This window comes from Accipiter gentilis, chromosome 14, assembly GCF_929443795.1.
Source record: "Accipiter gentilis chromosome 14, bAccGen1.1, whole genome shotgun sequence".
In the NCBI taxonomy this organism is placed as follows: domain Eukaryota; kingdom Metazoa; phylum Chordata; class Aves; order Accipitriformes; family Accipitridae; genus Astur; species Astur gentilis.
The window spans coordinates 31,388,048-31,411,037 of NC_064893.1; the positions used below are offsets into that span (position 1 = coordinate 31,388,048).

The 22,990-nt window shown below is 46.7% G+C and overlaps 1 protein-coding gene across 2 annotated transcripts in view; it reads right to left on the reverse strand.

Moving 5' to 3' along the window:
* The window catches only part of NKAIN4 (sodium/potassium transporting ATPase interacting 4), a 53,601-nt gene that overhangs the window by 24,470 nt on the left and 6,141 nt on the right, over window positions 1-22,990 (reverse strand). For both annotated transcript variants that reach the window (XM_049817347.1, XM_049817346.1), the window contains exons 2-3: window positions 3,380-3,517; window positions 2,793-2,873 (exon numbers count right to left, since the gene is read on the reverse strand). In XM_049817347.1, the coding sequence (XP_049673304.1) occupies window positions 2,793-2,873; window positions 3,380-3,517 (219 nt within the window). The remainder of the gene's footprint in view (window positions 1-2,792; window positions 2,874-3,379; window positions 3,518-22,990) is intronic.

The following is a 22,990-nucleotide window of genomic DNA, read 5'->3' on the forward strand; positions in this document are numbered from 1 at the left end:
CAGGCTTTTCCTGAACTTGTTACAGCAGAAACACTTGCATCCTTTGCCCCCTTTCTCACCCCACCTGAGTTATCTCCTGTCTCATTTGCGCTGGGCTGTCATTACCAGCCACCCAGTTAACAAACTCCTTTCTAGCTTACTGCCCTTTCTGCATTTTGTCATTATAAATTAGCTAGCTGCTGACAGAGATCTCCCTGGCAGGCTGCCCTTGTCGGGAATACAGAGGGGCGAGCACAGCGCCGGCAGGAACGCTGCTTTCCCACTCCCCCAGCTCTCTCCCACAGGCTCCCCAGGAATCGCAGAGGAAACAGCACCTGACGACCTTCCTCAGAGCTATCAGCCACTTAAGGGACTTGCACAGGAACACAGCCCTCTCTGAAACACTCTCCAGCATATTCATGCTTAGTCTAGTAGTTACTGAGTTAGTCTTTACCTGACCAGCTCCATCAGCCTCCCTCCACCAAAGCTCCTCTTCTAATATTTGCAATCTACCTGCTTACTGCCAGACTAATTACAAGCTTTGACTTCTTATTAGGAACTAAAGCTTCCTCCCAAGACCCCTGAGGGCACACAGAGGTACCTGCTCCTCTGCAGCAGCGCTGCTGTAAACCCCCCCCTGCTGATACTGCCCTGCCCTTGCCCCCTCCAAGAGTCTGTTCAACACATGTTCATCCAAGCCCGGGTGTCCTTCTGCGGTCTGATCCCAAGACTACAGAGATCAATAAGACTCTGCAGATGTCGGCTGGCTTTGGATCAGGTTTCTAGAGATGCAGCGGGAGAGCAACACTCCTCTCAAGTCCAGTCTTCGAAGCACCACGCTGTCCTACAGAAACCTTATTTCCTGTTTCAAGTGTATCTTTTCTTCTCATGTGGAAGTGAGGGGTTTGTTTTGCCATTACAAAGACCCAAATAACTTCAGTTAAAGGGGAGGAGGAGGAAAGAAAGCAGCATCATGAGGTTTTCTTACAAGACAGCCTTTTTAAATGAAAATAACTCATTAAGAACAGCAGCAAGGCTGTAGAGGATTTTACCACCAAACGAGCACAAATACTCTCTTGTTTTTGCCAGCTGCCACCAAACTAACAGCATGAATTTCTCATTGCAGCTCTAGAGGGAAGTCCACTGAGCCGATAGCAACTTATACTGCAGCCCAATTCCATAAGACAGTCCCCAGTCACAAGAATCATCCTGTAGGCTAAATAAAGGTTCTCTGTGTGCCAGCTTTACTAAAACAAGCCACAGCACAGAGCGAGGTTGTGAGACGAAGCTCCTCTGTAGTGGAGAAGTGGAGTTTGCCACGCTATTTGAATTGCAGAACAGCAACTCAACATGTTGCAGGGCAGGTTGGGATTAGTAAACACAAGTAATCAGCTGGCTGGAAGCAAACACTGGCTGTCAGAGAAGCTCCCAGAGCAGTTTATCAAGCCAATATTTCCTCCGCAGAAGGGAGTGTTTAAATAGTTACTTAAAATTCTTTTTTAGTTGGTCACAGCCAACACCAAGATCATCTCAAGCTGAGCTTTCAGACCATGAGTAATCACTGGTTTGGGCAAGAACTCCCTCAAAGTTTCTGTGGATAATTGAGAGAGGAAATGGAGATTAATTGAGGAATTAGGAAGTTACATTTTCTTATCTGCAAAGGATTTAAGCTGTCACTCATGACTTGCTGTAGGCCTGATAAAAAAAAAACATAAGAGCAGTTCCAATTATGACTGCAACTTAGATGTACGACCTGGGAATTTAGGCCAGATGTAGAGTGCTCCGAAATGAACCTCTATCCTATAATCACTCTGAGTCTGCTAAGCTACAGCAACACTTAGTAATTCATTGCTTACAGCCCAGGCTTAATTTAGGGCCTGCCTCCCATTTTTATTATTTCTGACTCACCCCTCATTAAGAAGGCAGCAATATTTAGCTTATCTAGTCTTCAGAGAACTTCACAGATTAGCTCGCACCATCCCTGGCCAATAGTCACGAATAACTACCACTGTATTTAAGGAGGAAGAATTAAGACAGGGAAGCCACATCATCTCTGAGATGAAGATGCACCAGCATCCCTCTGGTTTCTCTGTCCAGAGAGAAGAGCCTCTCCCAAAAGGTGCAACGGGAAATATTCTACCTGGTGTGGTAACAACCAGGTACCTACCCCTGCTGCTAACGTGCACTAGGTCTTCGGCAGGACTGGGAGGCAAAAAAATACCGAGAGCTGGTCAGGTCTGGAGCTACAGCAAAGTCCTTGGTCCAAGTCAGGCCAGCCAGACTGCGTCCCTACAGCAGCTCTTCCCTGGGACAGGCTGGCAGAGAGAGCACTCTCCCTGCTGCACAAGGACCTTCCCCTCCAAGTCACACACCTTCTTCCCAAGGTGTTATCAGATCACAAGGGGATCAGCTGTAACCTAGTTATCTCACAGCCTTCCCCAGCCACCTCTGCACCATGACTGGGAAGCAGCCCTCAAACCCCCACCTCCCCTCAGGCTGACTCTGAAATCAGCCTTGTTCTTACCTTTAAAAAGCAAAGACACCCTACCTGCTATGAGGGCAGGGTTCATTCCAGCCACCACCTGCACTGACCAGCAAAGTGCTCCAGAAATCAGCATTAGCTCCCCATCTTTACCCTACAATCAAGCAGTACTCCTCCATTCCCTGGTAAGGCAGCCCTCTCCATAGGCAAGAGAGCAGGACCTGCTCCCAGGCAGCCCCCCCCTTAACCACCACCCCCTCCTTATCTCACAGCTAAGCTCCTTCCCCTTTGATACAAAGCCTGAGCGCTCACCCATAAAGCTCCTACTCACCTTTGAGAGCCCTCCCACTTCTAAGTAAAAGCAGATGATAAAGATGTTCCAGGTGACCCAAATTGCAGTCCAGATGGCATACTAGAAGGGAATGGGGAGGGAGAGACAAAAGCAATAAACATTAGGAAGTCACTGGAATTAGTTTATATATCTATATATGTGATCCAGCTGGGTGCAGTTAAATGCCCTGAGTCAGCACTGCAATCGTTTTCTCCTCCTTTCTTTGTTTCCCATATGCAGGTAGTCCCTTGCCTGATTAGAGGTGCAGGGGCAGAAGTTAGGAGGGAATGGAAGAGCTTCTGCCATGCATTTGTCCAGCATCTAGCTCTCCCTCTCCCTTGTGCAGTGTCTCAGTGTAACTTTGGTACCAGTAATAATTATCTGAAATTTTCCAAGTTTGGCATCAGTACAGTAAAAATGCAGCACCCTGAACAATGCACTCCTAAGCACAGCATCTCCTGCTAAAATTGTTTACAACGCCTGATTTCCCAAGGGCTTTACTCAGTTCTTCATTGCTTGCCATATTCCGCCAGAGCAAAGGCTGCAAAAGGCTTCGAATGGTTCCGAAAAAAATGGCTGTTACTTACCACCACTATGTAGCGAGGTCTATATTGAATAGTGCCAAACAGGCCGAGGATAACAATGATGATGTGGAGGAAGTTGGCTAGGATAGGGGCCCACTGGTATCCCAGGAAATCGAACACTTGCCTCTCTAATGCAGCGAGCTGGAAGAGAGAAGGAAAAGGGGAGTTACAGCTTCTGGACTCATGATGTTTATTCTCAAGGCTTTGACATGCTTCCTGAGCAAATCACTGTGGCAGCTGAGGATGTTACTCCATTCCCAAAGTAATTTACTGCCTCTGAACAAGGTCAGTAGGACAGAACATGTGTCTACACCCCCCCACCTTCCACTTTGTACTCATCCCATCTCCTCCAATGGCTAAGCTAATGCAGACCAGTGAGCTCCAGTGTATGTGGGAGCACGTTCTCTGTTCTGTGCGCTTTGCAATGGGGAGGTGGCCCTGGCAGAGGGCAGAAGCGGGACAGTAACATCTTAAATGGCTGCAGCAGGACTTTCAGGAGCTCATTTGTCAGAGCCTTCACCATCACTCCATCATTCCTGACACCTCTCATGTTTCTGCTCTCCAGCACACATCCATCAAAGTGAGAGAGAGGAGGAAACTCTCTCCCCCACCTTAACCCCACAGAAAATGCTGCCACCCAGTAAAGAAATTCTGCAAACACATCGGTTTTCCAGGAGGACAGGCTGTCTTCCTCTCCAGCGCTAATAACATGGTTCAAGGCTAGTGCTATGTTCTAGAAGTAAAACTCCATTAGTGTTGAAGTGCTGTGCCTGATTTTCAAATCATATTTGCATAAAAATGTGCTTTTCATCTGTAGCCATCATCTGTGTATCAGGCAACAGCTGGTCACCTGGATCTAAACTGCTGTGTTATGCATGCAGCTGAAAAAGCACAGCACACATGCAATTGCATGCTAGTCTTTACATCCCCCACAGCCTTTAAATACTATGTCTATAGCTGAAACAGCCAGTGGAGTGGGCAGAACAGTTCCTGCAGGTTTTTCCCCAGTGCCTGCCCTTACACAGAGAGATCTTCTCTTTGCTTGTCTTCACTAACGCAGTGCAACCAACCTCCTCCCATTGTCCAGCGGCTTTGCTAGTGCTAAGGCACAGCAGGAGATTTCCCTGTCAGGGTAAGATTTCAAAGTGTGTTTAAATATCATAGTAGTACGCTGGGACTGCATTATGACATTTCATATTTATCTTCACCTGAATAAATCATTGCAATTTCCCATCGATAGTCAATATTAATTTAACAACTAATTAAACATTAACCATGGGTGATCCTAGTCCACTGTGTGTCATCAGCTATGTGACATCTTTTCCTGGCTTGGCTTTTAAATGGAGCTGGGGACCGAGCACTGGAGCTTCTGTAATGGCTTAAAGCATTTAAGGAAGTGAGTGGTTGCAGGTCCCAGTCAAGCCACACGATGAGGGAAAACACACGCATTAAATGACCATTATTCCTCCTTCTTCCTGGACCAGTGGGGAAATCACCTTCACATCTCTCTTGGGCGAGGAAGGTATTGCAATTCTCAACACTACCTTGGAAGTTCAACAAAAATCTGTATTTCAGAGAAACTTATAGCAGCCCTGGTTAAGGGAGATCAATCAGGGCAGTGGTAAGCAGCTTTCCGTCTCTGACATGTCTCTTCATTGGCAAAGGGGGACAGAGAGAGTGGGGAGGGAATGGATGCAGTCTCCAAATCTGTCTCTTCTGCAAAATAATTAGTCTTCCCTTTGAAGCAACACACACTGCCCTGTTCTGATCCATCTGAACCACCTAGAAGGTGCTGTGAGATGTGCTGCACGGCCACGCGTGGGGCTCCGGGGCTGGAACAGGGCAAGCGTTGCTCATTTCACCGTTCAGCCTGCTCTCCCCCCAAGCACAGCAGATTTTCTGTATCTCATCAGAAACAGCAGTAATAGGTTAAACGCTTAATCTTTTAGGAGGGGATTAACGCACATACCTTAACGATATTTGGAAATTTTGAATCCTGACTGGTTGGCAATGGGTCACTTGACTGTGACCGCTTCATCCAATCAGGCATTTAATTGGCTTTGTGCGTTACATTAACGCGGGAGTATGTGCCGCAGGAGCCAGCACCACAGTGCATCAATTAGCCGAGGGGACACAATGGGGGTGTGTTCCGCAGAGATAACGCCCCGCTCAGCTTCACCTCTTGCCTTCAGGCCCTGAAAAGGGGGATAAAGACAGATCCTTCCCACCCATGCCTTTCGCCATGAGTTTTCCCACTTAGACATCCATGTCTGGAAAAGCGTTTTCTTCTCACAAATGAACATTTGCCATTAGGGCTGTACAAAAGGGGGGGAAGGTTGTCCTTCCACAGCTTCCTGATGTTTCCTGGCTTCTTTGGACCAGGGAAGACATTGGTCTATGAAGTGAGAGGTACCCAACCGTCCTGCAGATGGACTTGCCAATCTACACTGACTTCAGATTGGGGCACAGCTCCTAGAGAGGTCTGCGGTCCCCAGCCACACTGGATTTTTCCCCACGATCCCAGAAGTTAGCTTCATGTCATACTTCCCTCTTCCTTACTGCAACTGCCCTTGTCTCCAGGTTGTTTCTGTCCTGATTTATGTTCCTTTGCCACTTTCTCTGCATCTTTTTATGGTTTTGTGTCCCTGGGAGCTGCAGGCGTGACTCAGCTGGTCCAGAGATCGGCTGTGCCTGTCTGCTGGTTCAGCTAAGGGGAGCGGGAGCTGGGTCGGTACGCCTTCGTGTGATGTGTGAGCTCAGGCAAGCTGTTTCCTCATTTATAAAAACGAAAGCAATTTTCCATAAGATGTGTCTTGATGACAAGCGTAAATGCTACCGATGAAATTCTAAGGCTGTGTTACTGACACGCAGGTAGTGAGTCTGTGCTGCAATCCAGCCATCAGAAATGAAGCCTGAAGTTACCCTGGGCTTGTCCCTGTTCCCCCAGGAACCTAGCATAACAAAGGAGATATTTGCTAAAAACAAATACATAAACAACCATTTCACTCATTACACTACAGGTCTGTGTGCAAAGCTTCCCCATTAAATGCTGCTGAGATTTGCAGGTAAACAGGGCTGATGTATGTGCTAAGCTGGCCTTGATTTGGGGTTGAGATGTAAAGAACGTCGTGGTAACCTTCAGTCCTGGTTCCTTCGGTCTGGCTCAGAAATGGCAGGGTCAGGGTTTGCCCCTGCCTACAGGTACTGATATATCTGCACCCTTGTATGGAACCTCTCTTGGATCCCTCTTGTTGAGCAGGGCAAATGCCATCTTTCTCTGCTGCCGCCAAGTTTCTGCAGAGTAATATCCTTGCTGTAGCATTCTTTATGATGATTCACACTATTCTATTGAGAAAGGCTATTATATTCTAGAGATATTGGTTGTAAAGAGGAATTTCACAGATTGTGGCACAGGTTTCAGCCCATTCAAAGCTGACAGGACCTTTCCATCAGGGAGGACAAATTTTTCTTCTTTATGACTATTCTTATTAAAAATAGGATTCCTTCTGCTCTTTTTTTCTTCTCTAGCCCATAGAACATTTTTACCTTTCATTCTTTAGATTAAATGATTTGTTGTGGTACTAAAATCAGAATAGTTGTGGCAGACTTTTCCCTCCTGAAATAAACCACATTTCTGCTGATCTGAGTGAAAGTGGAATAGCAAATAACCATGTGAAGCGATTGTTAGCCAGGCAAACAAAACAAGCCAAAGCTCTCTGTTGGGCCATCGTTCATTTATATGGCCGAGAAAGATAAGAAAGGCAGAGAAGATGTTCTGCGGTTTACAGAGTCCTATCACATAGCTCACACACAGTGAGCAAAGAAAGGCTTTGTAAGCCAGCACGACGGGACATTCTCAAGGTCTTTACACCATTAAAACTTCACCAGGGAGGGAAGCTGTACCTGAGCTGGAGGGGAGTGTGGCCCGATAGAGCCCATTGCAGAATAGAAAAATGGTCTTAGAAAATATCTCAAAATGTGGAACAGTTTATTATTGGGGGCTTCAAACCGTTCCAGGTGCATTTCCATTGCCTCTGGCAGGACAGCGTCACTGGGAGATGTCAATGCCAGCAGGACACTCTGAGCTGATTCAAGATGGTCTGGGAGGTGCTTGTTTAAATTCTGGTCCCTCAAATCTTTTCTATCCCCTCATTTTTGGCTTCTGTTGCTCCTGTCATGCTGATAAGCTGGAGAGTTCAACCTCTTCCCTTTGTGCCTCCATACTGCTAAGGAAGAAGGGATGCTGGTGAACAAGTCAGTTACCTATAATTCTTTAATTCCCCATCCTTTATAGCCTACTATCAAGGCCATGTTATCAGCTAGATTTGCTCTTCTTAGTTTATTAAGCTTTTAAAGCCTTTAATCTTATTTGGTTGGATCTGTGTCTTTCACTGCATTTCTGAAATCAGTTGGGACACAAAATAACTAATATCGCTTTCAAGACGTTGATGTGACTCGTACAGATGCAGGAAAGATACTCAGAAAGCCCAATGACCAGTACAGATACACAAAGAGGATGTCCTGCCTACACACACACATGACCATATGTATCTGTTCCTGCTAGCAAACCTGCTTTTACACTTTCCAAGTTCAGCTTTAATAAGAGATTTCTTTTTAAAATTAAATGTGAGAAATAAATTTACAAGCATGCATGAATGGAGCAAATGGGAAAGGCTGATCCTACTGCTATGGGCCAGCCAGGACTTAAGGGAGATACTCCTGGAGAAAAAAAAAATAAATAAAAAAATTTTACACAGAAACCTAGACAATTGTCCACTTGGCCGTTAAAAACGCAACTTAACTCTTTCACTACTCCTTGTCTTTCACTGCTATAAGAACACATAACCTCGCAGACTGCTCCAACTCTTGCCCTGCCCTTGTTCAGTGGTGTACACAGCTGCCTTGGACCCCCGCGTGCGTATCCGCAGCTTCAACACAGACAAAATTTGCAACTTAAACCCCTATATTTACTTTCTCTCTAGCCTGAACTGAGAGCGAGCCTCAGCTGCAGCCCTCGGTCACCACCGCGCTCCTGTGATCTTCAGGGCTGCCGGGCTGATGCCCGACGCGTTGATTCAGCGTTTGATTTCCTGCCAGCTGGCTTTGCTTTTTAAGAAGATGCTCTTTGTTTGTCTCCTGTGCAAACACCATCGGAGTGGCCAAGACTTTCACTGAAAAAGGTCACGGGTCTTTTCCTGAGGAAAAACTTGCATTGATTTCCTGAGGTATTTTGGCCATGCAATGGTTGATGGCTTGAGTTCAGGACAAAGTCACAGTGCTGCTGTCCCTATGAGACATCATATAAGGATGAAAATTTAAGTGCAGCTCGCTGAAACAGCAGGAAGAAATTAAAAAGTCTCAAATGTATCATTTAAAAAATATATCTATTCAGGTTTTGAACACAAATACCTTATTTTTGGTTCTTCCATACAGTTTAAGTTTGGCAATACTGAACACCTGCCTGCTTTATTATTATTGTATTGGTGTTATTAGTATCATGATGTTACACTATATTATTATACATAGTCTTTCTATACTATTGCTTTGCATTTGTAAATGGTGAAACAATGCTGCATCTAAAGAATCCTAAACCCAAGCTGCAGTGTGGTGAAACTATCAGCAGTGAGCAGAAAATTCCCTTCTGTGCCAGTGCTTATTCAAGGTGGAGAAGATTTTGTGGGTAGAAAAATTAAACAATAAGTATGCTTTTACCACAGTGACTGCATTTCTGAATAAATATTAATGGTTGTAACAGCTCTTTAATTAAGTTTATCTGAAAAAGCAGTCGACTGAGCCACTACTTCACACCCTCCTAACCAAGGGGCTCGTTCTGCTAGGAGCCACGTCCTTGCCTCTTCTAAAGTCAGCACCTCACGTGCTAATACCCACTGCATTCATGAAATCTCATTTTTCTTCAGTAAGTGTTGTCAAGGAAACCTTCCTTGGGGCCTTGTGATCCACAGCTCCCTTCCCAGCAACCCTCGCCGAACCATAGAGGTCAAGAGACTAATTGCACGGGAGGTCTCCGTTTGTCACTTTGCCTCTCAGACATCTTTGGTTACTCCGGCCAGTGGATACAATAAGCCTCATTCTCTGCTCCGTTTGGCCTGTTTTCTCCCCAGAAGCTGCTGAAACCCCTTTTATTCACACAGCCATTAGCGAGGCCTCCAACAGCAGACCTTATATCTTTAAATCATTTATGTTTCAGAAGCAAACTCCGGTCACGGCAGTGACCTGGAAGACCATTGCCTGCCAAAGGCAGCTGGAGAAGTCCCCATTACTGGCTTGAGCCCCCCACCAGTTTGCTGCCCTGCAGCAGACACTGGCTGCTCCTGGGACATTGTGCTTCACCAAATAGAGCTTTCAGACTGCACCGTGCCAGAGCTGAGGATCAGGACTTCTCCCACCCCAGTACCATCCTGTGCAGAGCCCTGGCAGGCTTCACCCTGCGGTGTGGTTCAGCAGAACTTCCCTGCTGAAGCCCGGAGCATCCTGCCGTTAAACAGCCCGGTGCTGAGTCCTCACCTCCCCGTTCCCCCTGGCCTGGCACTTTTGTGGTCAGGATTCTCCCCTCCCGGTGTAATTTTTGTGCTTTGGCAACGATGCTCTCAGGAGCGCCGCTGCTTTGACCTTGATCCCTACGCTTCCTGCTGCCGATGCCTTTCAGAAACATCCTAGCTGCAAAGATATGTCATTATTCAGTCCCACGCACCCAAATGCTGCTTAGCATTCCAGGAAAGGCACAATCCTTGCTAAACATAAGGGATGAGACTGGCACTGAAGCAGCGTTTGTGTCTGGAATTGAGGCTCTGGCTCCAGAAGGACTGAGGTTTCCTAGTACATCACGTATAGCCACCAGCCTTGCTCAGCTGAAGACATGGGCTATGCACAAGCATTCATGCACACAAACCTTTTTTTACTCCAAGTGTTGGGTTGGGTCACACAGTGGGCAAAACAGCAGGGATATGTGAAAGGAGGGAGAAGGTGCTGGGGTGTAAGGCAGTAGCTGGCAATACTTTTTCTAGCAAAACTCCATAGTCCATGGTCCCTACCAAACAGCACATCCCTGGGTGCAGCACAAGCGTGGCAGCCCCTCTCCTGCTCCACAACCCTGTAAATGGGGTGGTCAGTAGTACAGTTAATTAGCTGGCTCTTGCACATAACATTTCAGAGGGGACAAGAGGTTGCCCAGCACTGACTTTCTGAATGGTGCTCAGAATACAGCTCCCAGGAAAAAAAAAAACCGCTTCCTGGAAGGAATGTTTCAGTAAAATTATTGCCTTGCATTGCTTAAACTTCTCCCAAATTGGGATCAGTTACATGCCTGGTGAGGCTTGTGCTCTGTACATCCCACACAGCCTCTGGCCTGTTTGGTTTTCCTGGATCACATCTTACCTCAGGGCTCAGACCTCAGGGATGCAGAGAGGTGTCTGTGCAGCAGCATCAGATACTGGAGCTGCTCTGTTCCCTTTGCTCCTGCTTGTGTCTCCTGATAACATCTAAGTACCGCATGCTGCTGTGATTGCTGATTGCTGAGATTAGCAATCAAGCTAAATTAATAAGCAGGTGCCTTTGTGATCCAGGCAAAAAAAAGCACTCCGACAAGAATGACAAACTTGTTTTATTTGTAGCCTACATCAACACTCAAACCTAAGTTTCCCAAACATAATTAAATTAATTTGTTGTGCCCACAATGCTTCCCCCCACCCCAGCTTTTTTCTCCTCCCTCAGTTTCATAGCTCAGCTCTGGCTCTCCAGCTTTGTAACAGAGAAACAGGGCACTGGAATGATGGGGACGTGACTGTATTTGCAACAGACATAAAAAATACTGAGTTTCTTCAACAAGTGCCTGACATTTTTGTCAGCCAGATGCTCTGTAAGGCACAGTCTTATCCCAGGCTCAGGCTCCACACTCGTGGCAGTCCTGGCTTTCCCTCGCCTGTTGCAGGACTTGCCACTCTATCTTAGCCTACCTCATACTGATGATCGTGGGCAAACCTCCTTGCTGCTCCCCACAAACAGCATCCTGGCATGGCAGACAGCTTTAGCCCTGGGGGGACCTTCTCCCACCCGTAGCACAAATTTCCCTGTTGAGTGAAGTGTATTAAAGATGTACCATTAGCTCCCCAGCCATTTCCCTCGGGAGATCTGCTATCATTTACGAAGCCATCTAAACACTATAAAGGCCGCGAGGCAGAGCAGTGTTGGAGATCAGCAGGAATTTAATTTTCTAATAGAGAAATTTATTTCCTACCAACAGGGCATTATATGCTGTGATCCCTGCCTCTGCTCAGCCGGGAAGGCTAACCGAAGTTTGGGCTTATTCAAGTGACAGGGATGCAGGGAAAAAGTGAAAATACTTAAAAATTATTCAAGGGTTTGTTGGTATAGGCAATACACCCTATACCCTCTGGACCTGCTATCCTAAGCATTGTTTGCTTTGCTGAAAGAACCAGCTCTGCTGCTGGGGGGAGGGAGCAAACACATCGACAGGACTTGCACAGAAGGTACAAGGCTGTACTGAAGCACTGTTTGGGCCAGGACCGTCCAGCCTATCTTCTAATGATGCAGCTCTCTAGAGTCTCCTGGATGTAGGAGCAGCAGTTTGGGAACAGCTCGGAGATTCCCATGAACTCTCAAGTGCACTAGAAAGACTTAAAATCATTCAGGGGCCGGCCCAAAACTCAAAGGGTGTTTAAAGCCCATGAGATACCAGCTGGACTCACCTAGTTTAGATAAAATTATGGCTATCATCTTTGCTATTTTATAGGCACTTATGGGAAACTGCAATTTTATTTTGCCTCTGGTTACCCCAAAGTTGGATTATGACCTTAAATATGCTGCTGGCAGTTTCCCAAAGGGGGAAGAAACTTGCTTCAGGCTTGAAAAGCCAAGCTCATTTTTTCCTCTGTCCTGTCCACACACAGCCCAAGAAAGACTTACTGTGTCCAAGTGACACAGAGAACATCCCTGCCTTTAGCTTTGTGAACAAAAGTGTTCCAATTGAGTGTTCCCTCCGAGTCTAATTTATGGCTGGCACCTGCAGCGTTCTCTTCCCAAAGGGTCAGCTGTGGCCTGAGTTACAAAAATGCCTCTCTGAAGGCAAAACACCTGCAGAAAGCCACCAGAAGCTGTTTTTCTCATCCAGGGGAAGACGAGGATGAGAGTTTCGTGGTGTCGATGGCCAGCAAAGCCCCGCTTTCTGCATAGCTCTGCGTGTCAGAGCAGTCCTCAACTCAGCAGGATACCCCCCAGCACATGTGGACAAATGGTCTCTGCGTTGCTGGGCTTTTGTGAAAACCTCCCTGGGCCTTGCTAGATAAAGCTCCCTGCTTTCCCCTTTGCTCGATATGTCCTTCTCTGCTCCGCACCTTCCACCCACCCCGTCCTGCTGCGGCCGGTTCGGCGACCGCTCTCCCCCAGCTCCTTACTGCACATTGCACTGGGAGCTCTAGCAGCTGATCCCCTTAATTAGGTCACAGATAGATCACGTGTAAAACACTTGCACCAGCCAGATCCTCTGAAGGAAAAAACATGCAAGCCCTGCAACTGGGGTAAAAGCTCGAGAGGAAGGGTGCCAAAGCCAAAATAACTCTTCAAAACTTTGTCTGTAGGAACCCTGTTTCAGTTTCTGCTCAACAGCTGGGTCCCTGCTCCCTGCCACTGTAGCCAAGTGGTAGTGTTGCTTTAATTTCCTCTTGCTCCTGCTGCAATGCCAGATTGCTTGGATATTCATAAACAGAAGGAGTTTAATGAAAATTATAATTAGAGCCCTGCGGTGCTCTTGCAGGTCGCCTTTACATTGGGCTGCCTATTTACATTACAAATCAGGCTGGTGTCACTGCGCAGTCTGCAGCAAGAATTCGTTAAAAGGGAAGCGCAGGGTGGGTGAGAAATAGGGGAGAAAGAAAATGATATTGTTATTATTAATAGTATAGGCAATTGGGATCTGCCATGGTCTTGCTGCAACTTTGCTCCTAGAAGAAAAGCCTGTTTGTAATCATCCTGCAGCAGGAGGGGAGACAGCACAGCCACCCTGAAATTTCCACTGGTAATTACTGTAAAAACAGACCCTTTTTCATAGGGCAACTCCTTCGCATGGAAAGCAAAGTGGCAATGAAGACTTTATCTCCCCCACCAGGACACAAAGAAGTGCTCTTAGCACTTCTGCTTCCTAATACCTAGCTGTGAAGTTGGCGGGGGGGTCAGGGAGAGACAACATGTGAAGGCAAAGGGATGGATTTTGCAGCTTTCCCTTTCCACCTGCCAGCAGCTACATATGATGCTTTTTGCCCCACTGTAATGCCGTGAGCAGCAGCTCCTTGAGAAAAACAGAAGCCCTCATTCAGTGAAGCTCTGGAGCATCTGCTGACTTGAGGCACAGCGTCCGTCCAGCTGCACTCACGTGCCGAAGGGCTCTGTAAAATCTGGGTCTGACGGAGCAGGAGAGGAGATCCCATGGGAACAACGTGGAGGCATCTGGGCCACTGACACCCAGCCCGGCTCCTGCACACGGCAGCACAAACCGGTGTTATCCTAAATACGGATCAGTCTCCTGGGTTTGATTCTGCTACTGCTCCTTCCACCAAAGCCCTCCAGCATAGTTGCTAACTGTCTGTCTTCCCATCTGCATAGTGGAATTAGAAATAACACCCTCATTTTACACAGAGGATAGCTGGAGACTTGGGTTGTACTTGTAAAAAGCTTCTTTAATATTTCATACTAATCATCCTGCATCAGCAGAAACTGCATCATCATTGCAATAGTGGTTTTATTGGATGCCCACCTGCCCAGAGTGGTAAAAAGAGGTGGCATTTTAGGCTGGGAACCTCCCCATGATGATTGCGGCACCAGTCCAAACTCCTCAGCTTTCCCATCACTGTCACATTCTGGAAACAGAGAAGTAAACTCACCCCGCTCCCGTGCCTGCATCCCCCAAATTCAGCCCTACGGATGGTCTGACCAAATCCCAGCAATGCCCAGTAAAGGATGCCCAGTCAGTCCACCTGCCAGACCCCGCACTGCTGCTCATCTCAGCTATTAATCTTACCTCGCCCTCCGCGGCCAGAGGATGTAACTTTAGTCTAATAAACAGCTGGGAAGTCAGGACAGAGCAGATGAGCTAATACTGCAGAAGTGATTGGGTTTATATATCAAAACTGACCCAGGAGACTTTCCCCTCTGCATGTCATGGCAATAGGCAGAAAGTTTTCAGGCAAATTAGAAGCTGGAGGTATTTTAGGAGTTTGGCTGCAAATGGGCCAAGTGGTTTGCTTGCATTTCATGCAAGCTATTGTCAGTATAAAATGACCCATACCGAGACAGCCGAGTTTTAATCATCACTAGTAACACTCTGTTGTTTGTGCTTTCCCAAAAACACAACCTAACACAAAAATGTGCTTATTTCAGTTGAAAACAGGACAAAAGAAAAATTTCCCTTGAAATACTATAGATGAAAAACATGTAGCCATTTTTTTCAGCTGGAAAATAAATATCAGTGAAGAAATACTGATTAACTCTCCCCTAATGAATGTACTAGCAAACTTCCAGGCCTGTCATCAAAGCACGAAATGAAAAAGAAATGGGAAGAAAAGAGTATTTGGACATGAAAAACATTTAGTGGTCCAGCTTCTGGTTCCAGTAAAATGCTTTTGACGGGAAAGGTTTTAAATTGGAACAAACAGGAAAACGACTATTTTGTTACAAATAGGGACTGTCAGAGGCTTTCGGGGTATTGCAGGAATTTTCCAATAACCACAATCCCCACAAAAAACTTCCCTTCTCCAAAGTGGCTAGAAAATGAATCAATCACTATTGACTTTCATCATCTGATTGCTTCACTGGAAGAAATTCAGTCATACTTAAATAACTGATTAATTACCTTAGTAATTACAGGTAACAAAGTTAGCTTCCCCTGCCTCCCTCAAGACATGTAAACTAGGGATATTTCAGTTTTCCAGCCCCTTTAGGAGGCAAAGCTGATTTTGTGTGACCCCCAGTGACTTCTGAGCTGTCACCCACATCTTGAGAGTCACCGGTGCCCTCAGCAGGGCCCCAGCAGCATGGTCCCCGCTGCTCTTGGAGGCAAGGAAGGCTCACCACCTCTTGGGTTTCTTCTTTGGCTGTAACCTCCCCATGAGCGTTACAGGCCGGGCAGCAGAGATCCAGCTCCATTTTTCTTAGGTCAATAAAAGCAAGAAAACAGAGACACGTGAAGTGCTCAGATTAATCAAGTAAATATCTAAGGATGGAGTTGGCAAAAAGTTTAGACACATTTGAGGCTGAAGATCAGCCTCTCTCTTTCATGGGTTGATAAAGCAGCTAGGGAAGTGCAATCTGCTCTGGGTAGTGATTAAAGGGTGAGAGCCCATCTCTGCTACAAACTAGACTGAGTGCTGGAAATAAGTGCTTCGGGGTGGAGAGTCTCAGATTCGAAGCGTGAGATTGAGCCGTGGTAGAAGTCACTAAGCCCGTGTTTTTCTCATGCTCACCATCCCCTGCACTGCTGTGTTTTCCTGCTATACTTGAGTGGAGTTCAATGAAACAAAAGATTCTCATCAGGGATTTATTAGCAATACAGTATCATGCTAAAAAAAAAAAAAGCTAAGGTTTAACAAGTTCTCCCACTCGTATGAATGGCATAGACTGTATCACTTTTTGTGTGGCACCCCCTTTGTTTTTGCTCCTCAGTCAAAGTAGATGATGAAATGAGACCCGTGACGTTCACTTTGATGGAGGCGAGCTGCTGGCTTTCCAACAGTGTAAATAAGGATTCAGTGCCTTTTTAAAAGCATTATTTTTAAAGGAAAGCTCTTTTGAGTGAGGGCTAGAATGGGGTTATTTTCCACATGACCAAGCGTCAAAAGGAAAGCAGCAGCCCAGTCCATGCTCTTATCACCCTCCCCGAGTCACCCACTGGATAGATTTGTCACAAGGTGAAATAAGAGCAAGTCCTCAATTTATTATCATTTTCTACTTGCCCTCCTTAATGCAGTTCCTGCCAGGATGAGTTTGCTGTGGGAAAGTGGAATGAAACCAGGCCTTTCAGTTTGCTGCTAAATGGGACTGGGAGGAGGCTTTCAGGGGGGAGGGAAATCTTCCTCGTTATAAAGGGAAAATGTGCAATGCAGAGTTTTCATCGGATGCCGCCCAGCCTCCCAATTAGGATGGCTGAGACAAACAGTGGCGTTATTATATGTAACTGTTTATCCAGTGTCACTCAGCCATTGTTTATTTTATGAGCATAATTTATCTCTTCTGTTGTGCTACCCAATTTGTTTGCATTTTCAGTCCAGTCGAGTGTCTCTGTTTTATTGTATACATCTTTTGGCCTCCCACCAACCGACTCTCCAATTAAGTTTCCATGAGTGTCGCACAATGGCCAGGCTCCTCCTGCGCTTCATTTTTCGCGTGATGTTTGCGTCCCCTTCGTTTCTGCGCTGTCCCTGCCGACTCGCAGCTCCTCAATGGCTCATGGTTTATTCAACAGCAAAGCTGAATTTCTCTTTTCCCTCTCTTTTTCCCCTTCTCCCCCCCTCTTTTTAAAATACGGGCTGGTCAATAGATGCCACTTTGGCAGCTCTGGAGAGCAAAGTTCATTTGCAGCAAATCTTTAGCAGCCGTGTCTCCGAAGTGCAACGGTTTGGAGACCTTGCAGGGACTGAAGCCCGAACTGCAGGACAGCAGCTCAGGCGTGGGGCACTCACGAACTCTTGGGTCTCCTCCAGTCAGGAAAGGGGACACAGCCTTGCCCTCTATTAGCATGTGTTACCAAAGCTTCATCCGCACATGGCTCTGCCTCCCTGCTGTTATCGCTCCCCTCGGAGGCGCGAGACGATTCCTCATCCCTGAAACGACGGCATGTTTGGCTTGTCCCTACTCCAAACTTTCTGACCAGTTTTTTCAAGTCTTTTGATCTTCTTGCTTGCAGGTCTGTCTGCAAGGATTAGCTAAAATAGAAAAGTGCTAATCCACACTATGGAAATTCAGATCCTTGCCACTACATTAAGTAATTTCAAGTTTAATCTGGCAAGACTCTGAGGTGAACTCCAGAACAGTGATAACGGTATCTGTGCATTGCCTCTTCCACTAGCGTGACAACACTGCAGCAGTAAGAAGCAGCATTTTCCTCCCTATCGTAGCAGGCTCCAGACTATCGCTATTTCTGATGGGGTCCAGCAAAATCCCATTGAGCTCTCAGCCCTGGGTTGCAGTTAAACATGGGGTTTACTGCTGCATTCCCACTGAGTCTGCCAGGACTGAGTTTCTAGGATTTCTGCTAGAAAATCTGTACAGTGTCTCACCACCAAACGCTGGCACTCCATCTGAAATGCCCTTTGTTTGCAGGGTAGTGTCCAAAACTGGGAGTGAGGAACTTTACATGGCCATGGGAGCCACCACGAGGGAAAATCTTGGCAGCCGCGAAACCTGGGTTACGTCTCATGCAAGGAAAGCATCCTTTGGCTAAGCGATCTGCAAAGGAGTTTACTGCCCTTCCACCTCCTGTCACTATGAGCTGCTTCAGAAATTCATCGTACTTTAAATGATTCACTCAAGTATCCATTCAGTCCCAGTTCATAGATTGCAGAGCCTTTATTACACAGCCATATATTTAGCACCGGAATAGTTCTCAGCAGTTGTAACAGCCCTGTCATCTAAGGAATAAAACAAAGAGCCATTATTCATCAGAAGGGAGACACAGTCTTTATTGTCTGAAGCCACGGCAGAGTTTTTATATCACCCTATCTATTCTTTCAGGCTGTCACACAACTCAGTTTTAAGCTGTTTCTGTGGCAGCCCTGGAAGCCCAAACGCTTCTGTAGGTTCTCATAGCTAACTTCCCAGCTAATATTGTTTTAAACTCACAGCAGGACGGATCCTGAGCGCACCGAGTATGACTTAGGAGCAGGAAAATTAACCTTTCCAGAAAAGCTTGAAGTAGACGTTAGTCTCTGGCTAGGTCAGGACTAAAAGCCACGCAGGGCTATTTAAAGACACGAGGAAGCATGGCTACAAGGCACAATGGATGAATGTGCGTTTTGGGCACTGATGATATGCAGAAGATCTGGGTTTGGGCTCCGTTCTGATGGCAGAGCTTTGCGTAGACTGTAGGACCCAACAGCACTCCGAGGTGTGTGTGCCAGCCGTCCCCACCTCACACCGGTGTGGCTCCGGCAGCCCTCGCGTACAGTCTCATGGTTTGCTTGGTGGCTGTATGTCCAGAGTGGAGCTGGAGGAACCAGCCTGGTTCTCTGAATCTAGGCACCTGGGGATTAGTACCTTGAGGTCTACTCAGCATGAACCACCCTCCACCCTGCCTGGCATCTACCTGACTTCTTCTGCATCTCCGGGAAAAGCAGGTCGGATTTGGGGCCAGAAGACCTCTTCTAACACGCACTTCTGCAGTGCAAATGAGCCCATTAAATGCGAATGTAGCAGCACCATTCACAGAACCAAGTACCATCATGGTCTCCTCAGGCTTCTGAGAGCATTTGAGAATCTGCCTGTGTCAGCACAAAGGCAGGATAAAGAGCAGGCAGAACAGATACCTCTGAGAAGGTGTCGTGCCGCAGCTCTCGCCAGCTGTTTGCACAGCGAGGCAGACCCATCCTTCCCTTGAATATCTCCTCTCAGAATAATGAGATGGGAAACTCGAAGACCCAGAATCCTAAAAAGTGGCAGACATTTGAAAAAGAATTGCCCTTTCCCAGCTTTGTAAATTGTTTTAAGGCTGGCAATCGCATCTCCAAACCCCCATGCTCACTTTTCTCCACATGCTCAGAAAGCAAAGGGCACATAACAGACTGTGAACTCCCATCGCACTTCTCCCAACACCCACTCCCCTCCCTGCCGAACAGCCAGCAATCTCCCAGGCTAATTAGCCAAACTGTATTCTGCACATATTTAGCATTTCTGAGTAATTAGGATAATCAGATTTCTCCCCTAATTCTGTACATATACAATACAAGCAGGTGTATTGCCTTTCCCACAATGATATCACAAAAAGTGCGTTGTCTGCCAGAGCTAGGGATGCCAGCCGCCTGTCAGAGCCCATTCTCATCTCACACATGGAAATCTACTGCTAACGGATTACCAGTAGCCATGGGAAATTAGGAACTGGATTTGATTTGGCTAACTAGCCAGCAGTTCAGATATTCATGCAAGCTATCTAAATGCACAGTCTTCAAATCTGGCCAGAGATCTGGCTGATCTCTTCACTGTCCTCCAGGGAAAAGCTGCAGGAGAAGTTCTTCTGCGCTACAGTTGAACAGGAGGTGTTTGGCCCAGAACCTCAAAGGTGTTTTGGGTTCTGGGGATGCACGATAGTGTGCCCAAAACTCAGGACTCAGGTCTTGGTCATTCTCCAAGAGGTTAATCAGCCTGCGGACCTAGACCTTATCTCTGTGAACCTGTTAGCTGGTAAACACATACTTGTGTTCTCGACTGCTTTCAAGGGCTCTAAATGAAGGTCAAAGCCAGTCAGGCCAGGCCAGCCCAGCCCTTTCTTGTCCTGCTGAGGGGGGTCTTTGGTTCAGCAGTTTTTCCTCCAGTCAGCTTCACTCAATAATTCCTTCTCAGGGAAGCAGAAAAGTTTTTTTAAGTGCCCATGACTACATCCCGGTCCTTGGAGCATTTGGATGTAGTGCTTTCACCAAAGTGCAACTATTTCCCTCTTAATGGAGTATCAAGAGTCCGGCACCTCTGAAAGGAGGAAAGGATGCTCCCAAGCCCCACAGCATGGTGTTAGGGACTCCTGAGCATCTGGACCATCGCAGTAATATTAAGCAAAGACCCTGCCACATACCCTCCACAAAAAGACCATCTATCTGCTGAGCTTCATGTACGGGGAAAATTTGCTTGTAGACCTGAGAGTACAACCCAATATACTCCCAACACAAAGCAGCCATTTCTAAATGTGCAGGGCAATGCTCTTACTGCAGTCCTGTAGAATAATGCCCAAACCTCCTAAATATGAACAAGTCTGAGTAAGGCCAGGATTTAGATTCCTCCTGATCTCCAGGTAGGTTAATCGTCCTGGTACTGAGATTGAGCTCTGGTTACTACAGAGGTAATTTTCAGGTGGAGCTGAAGATAGACAGTGACAAACTGTTAATTGTGGTGAGGCTGTTTATCTGTGATGGATGAACACACCATACAGAGCACTCCATGCAAGGTTACACTCAATATTTTATAAGTTCTGTGTTGGTAATAAAATGCTCCATCCCCTTCTTTAGTGTCCTCCATCTCACCTTCCCTGTTCAGATGAAACGGTGCTTACAGATGAACTATCTCCAGAGAACAGCACTTGGAAAATATAATTCAGCACCAGACGCTTTAATGTGTCCAAGGCTGTTGTCAGGGTCACCACAGACACAGGACGGGTCCCAGTTCCCCAGAGAGGGGTCACAGGAAGCATCTTCCTGGACTTTGTATATTTGCTCTAACTGTGTATTCATCTGGGCACCAGGATTCAATTCTCATTAAGTGTACTTAGCCCTTGAGGAAAAGTGTAACCCAACTATCCTGAGTAATACTCAATTCCTGTTCTTCCATATCTTTGACCAGGTAACTGGTTGCCCAAGTGCTCGCTAATGAAGGAGAGAGTCTGTCCTGCATCAATTCTGACCTACCTTCTTCAGGTCAGCGATGCCCCATGTCGCACAACGACAGGGAAAGAGACTTGGAGAGCTGTGCTGAGGGAACAGATCCTGTCTCAGGGATCAATGCCCTCCTAGACCTGGGAGACCGAGCTCAGGGGCAGCTCTGCGGGATGTGGGATGGAGCGAGCTGGGATGAGGAGCCCTTGGCTCACCCTGCTCCAGGCATCCCATCTCCAGGGATCTCATCAGTGGGATCCTCAGCTCTTGTCTCCTTCGAGGGATGTGCAACGGGGAGCAAGTCTGGGTGGTGAGGGGCTGCCCCAAAGTGCAGAAAGGGCATAAAGGCTGGATCCCCCAGCCGTTCCCATCACTCCTCAGTGAGACTGCCTGCTGCCGTAACGGGGTGGCAATTTGTGCTCCCACACTTCTGAAAATCAGGGTCTGGGTGGACATCTGTGTGCTTGCTCCATTGGTGCAGAGAAACATATGGTGATGGTCCTGGTTTTCTGGAGTTTTGAGCACTGGATGAAAAAACGGAGGAAAAAAAACCAAAAAGAGGGAAGAAAGCAGATATTTTGCTGGCCTGAGAGAGACTAGGGAGCAGGTGGGAAGCTGCCTGCAGGGCTGGCCGGTTGCTGAAAGGTGGCAAAGGAAGCTGGCACAGCAACTCCTGACGTCTGCCTTCTCCAAGCAGGTGATGAAGACAAGCTGTTGCCTCGATTCCCACAGTATATTTTCATTAAGCCGTGGCAGACGGTTGCGGAGGTCACTGCTTCCACACCATCATCCTTTCAACCGAAAGGTGTCAGGGAATCTGACATCTCAATTACTAAACCTAGATTCACCCAAACAACATCCAGGATGAAGGAGAAAGGGGGATCAGAAAAGCTGCTCTCCTAATTTCCATGAATCCTCACCTTTGAGAGAAAATCTGGGACGTGCGCTTCCCCGATAAACAACATATTTGTGCCTAACGTCCTGACACAGAAGCAGCTGTGCTGAGAACAAGCCACAGACACCAGGAAAATGGCAATTAAGTCCTTGTGGGAATGAGACCAAAAATCATCCCTTGGAAAAGACAGTTGATGTTAATGAGCTACAGCGAAGTCAAGGGAGGAGCTATTGATCTTGCCCCAGCAGAGAACTGCTGCTCCCTCCTCTCTAGCCTGTGAAACCTCAGGACATACAGCAAAATAAAACTTCTGTTCTTCACTTCACCAAGGACTTTCGGGTGTGGGCCCAGGGCTCAGCTAACTCAGGGAGAAGGCAGAGCAACATCACCATTGAGTTTTCTGTGTTCAACGTCAAACACAACTCCGACATGCTGGTGAGAAGCAGTACTACTGTTGAAACCCCATCTCAGAGATTTCTGCTAGATGTTTCAATCATTTCAGTTCTTCTCAACCCTACTATTACTACCTACTTGCCTGTTACTGATTCCCTACCATTTACTACCATTAATCCTCACTTTTGTAATCCCTACTATTATTCCTGGCAAGGAGACGATGAAGTAAGATTCTGACCCTTATCAAACTCAATAAACAAGCAAAGCAGAAGTCATTTATTCTTTTTCTGAAATCTCATGAGCTTTAAGGTAATACTATGGCTCTGGAATGATTACAAAATACCTCAGATTGGCAGTTCTGCAGGGTGTTTATTCACTGAGTTTCCCTCTACAACAAAAATACCAAAACCCACTGGCCTATGGACAGACGAGTCAGCTTGGCAAGGCACTATCCTGTAGCAACGCTCAAGCTAGTGCTTTCTCTTTGAGGACTTCTCCCCTTAAACTCCAACACCAGCTGGGTTTTGGGGAGACACGATGACCTCAGAGATATTTGGAAGTTGAGAACTTCCAGACTGCACAACTCCAAAGAATAAAAACACCACCAAACCAACTTTTTAGTGAGACTTCTCAGCTTTTTTACAGAAGCTTGAAAACACTTCTGAAAAGTTCAAAATATTTGGGGTTTGGCACAATAACCCCTCCCATCATTTTCAGCAAACATTGCTA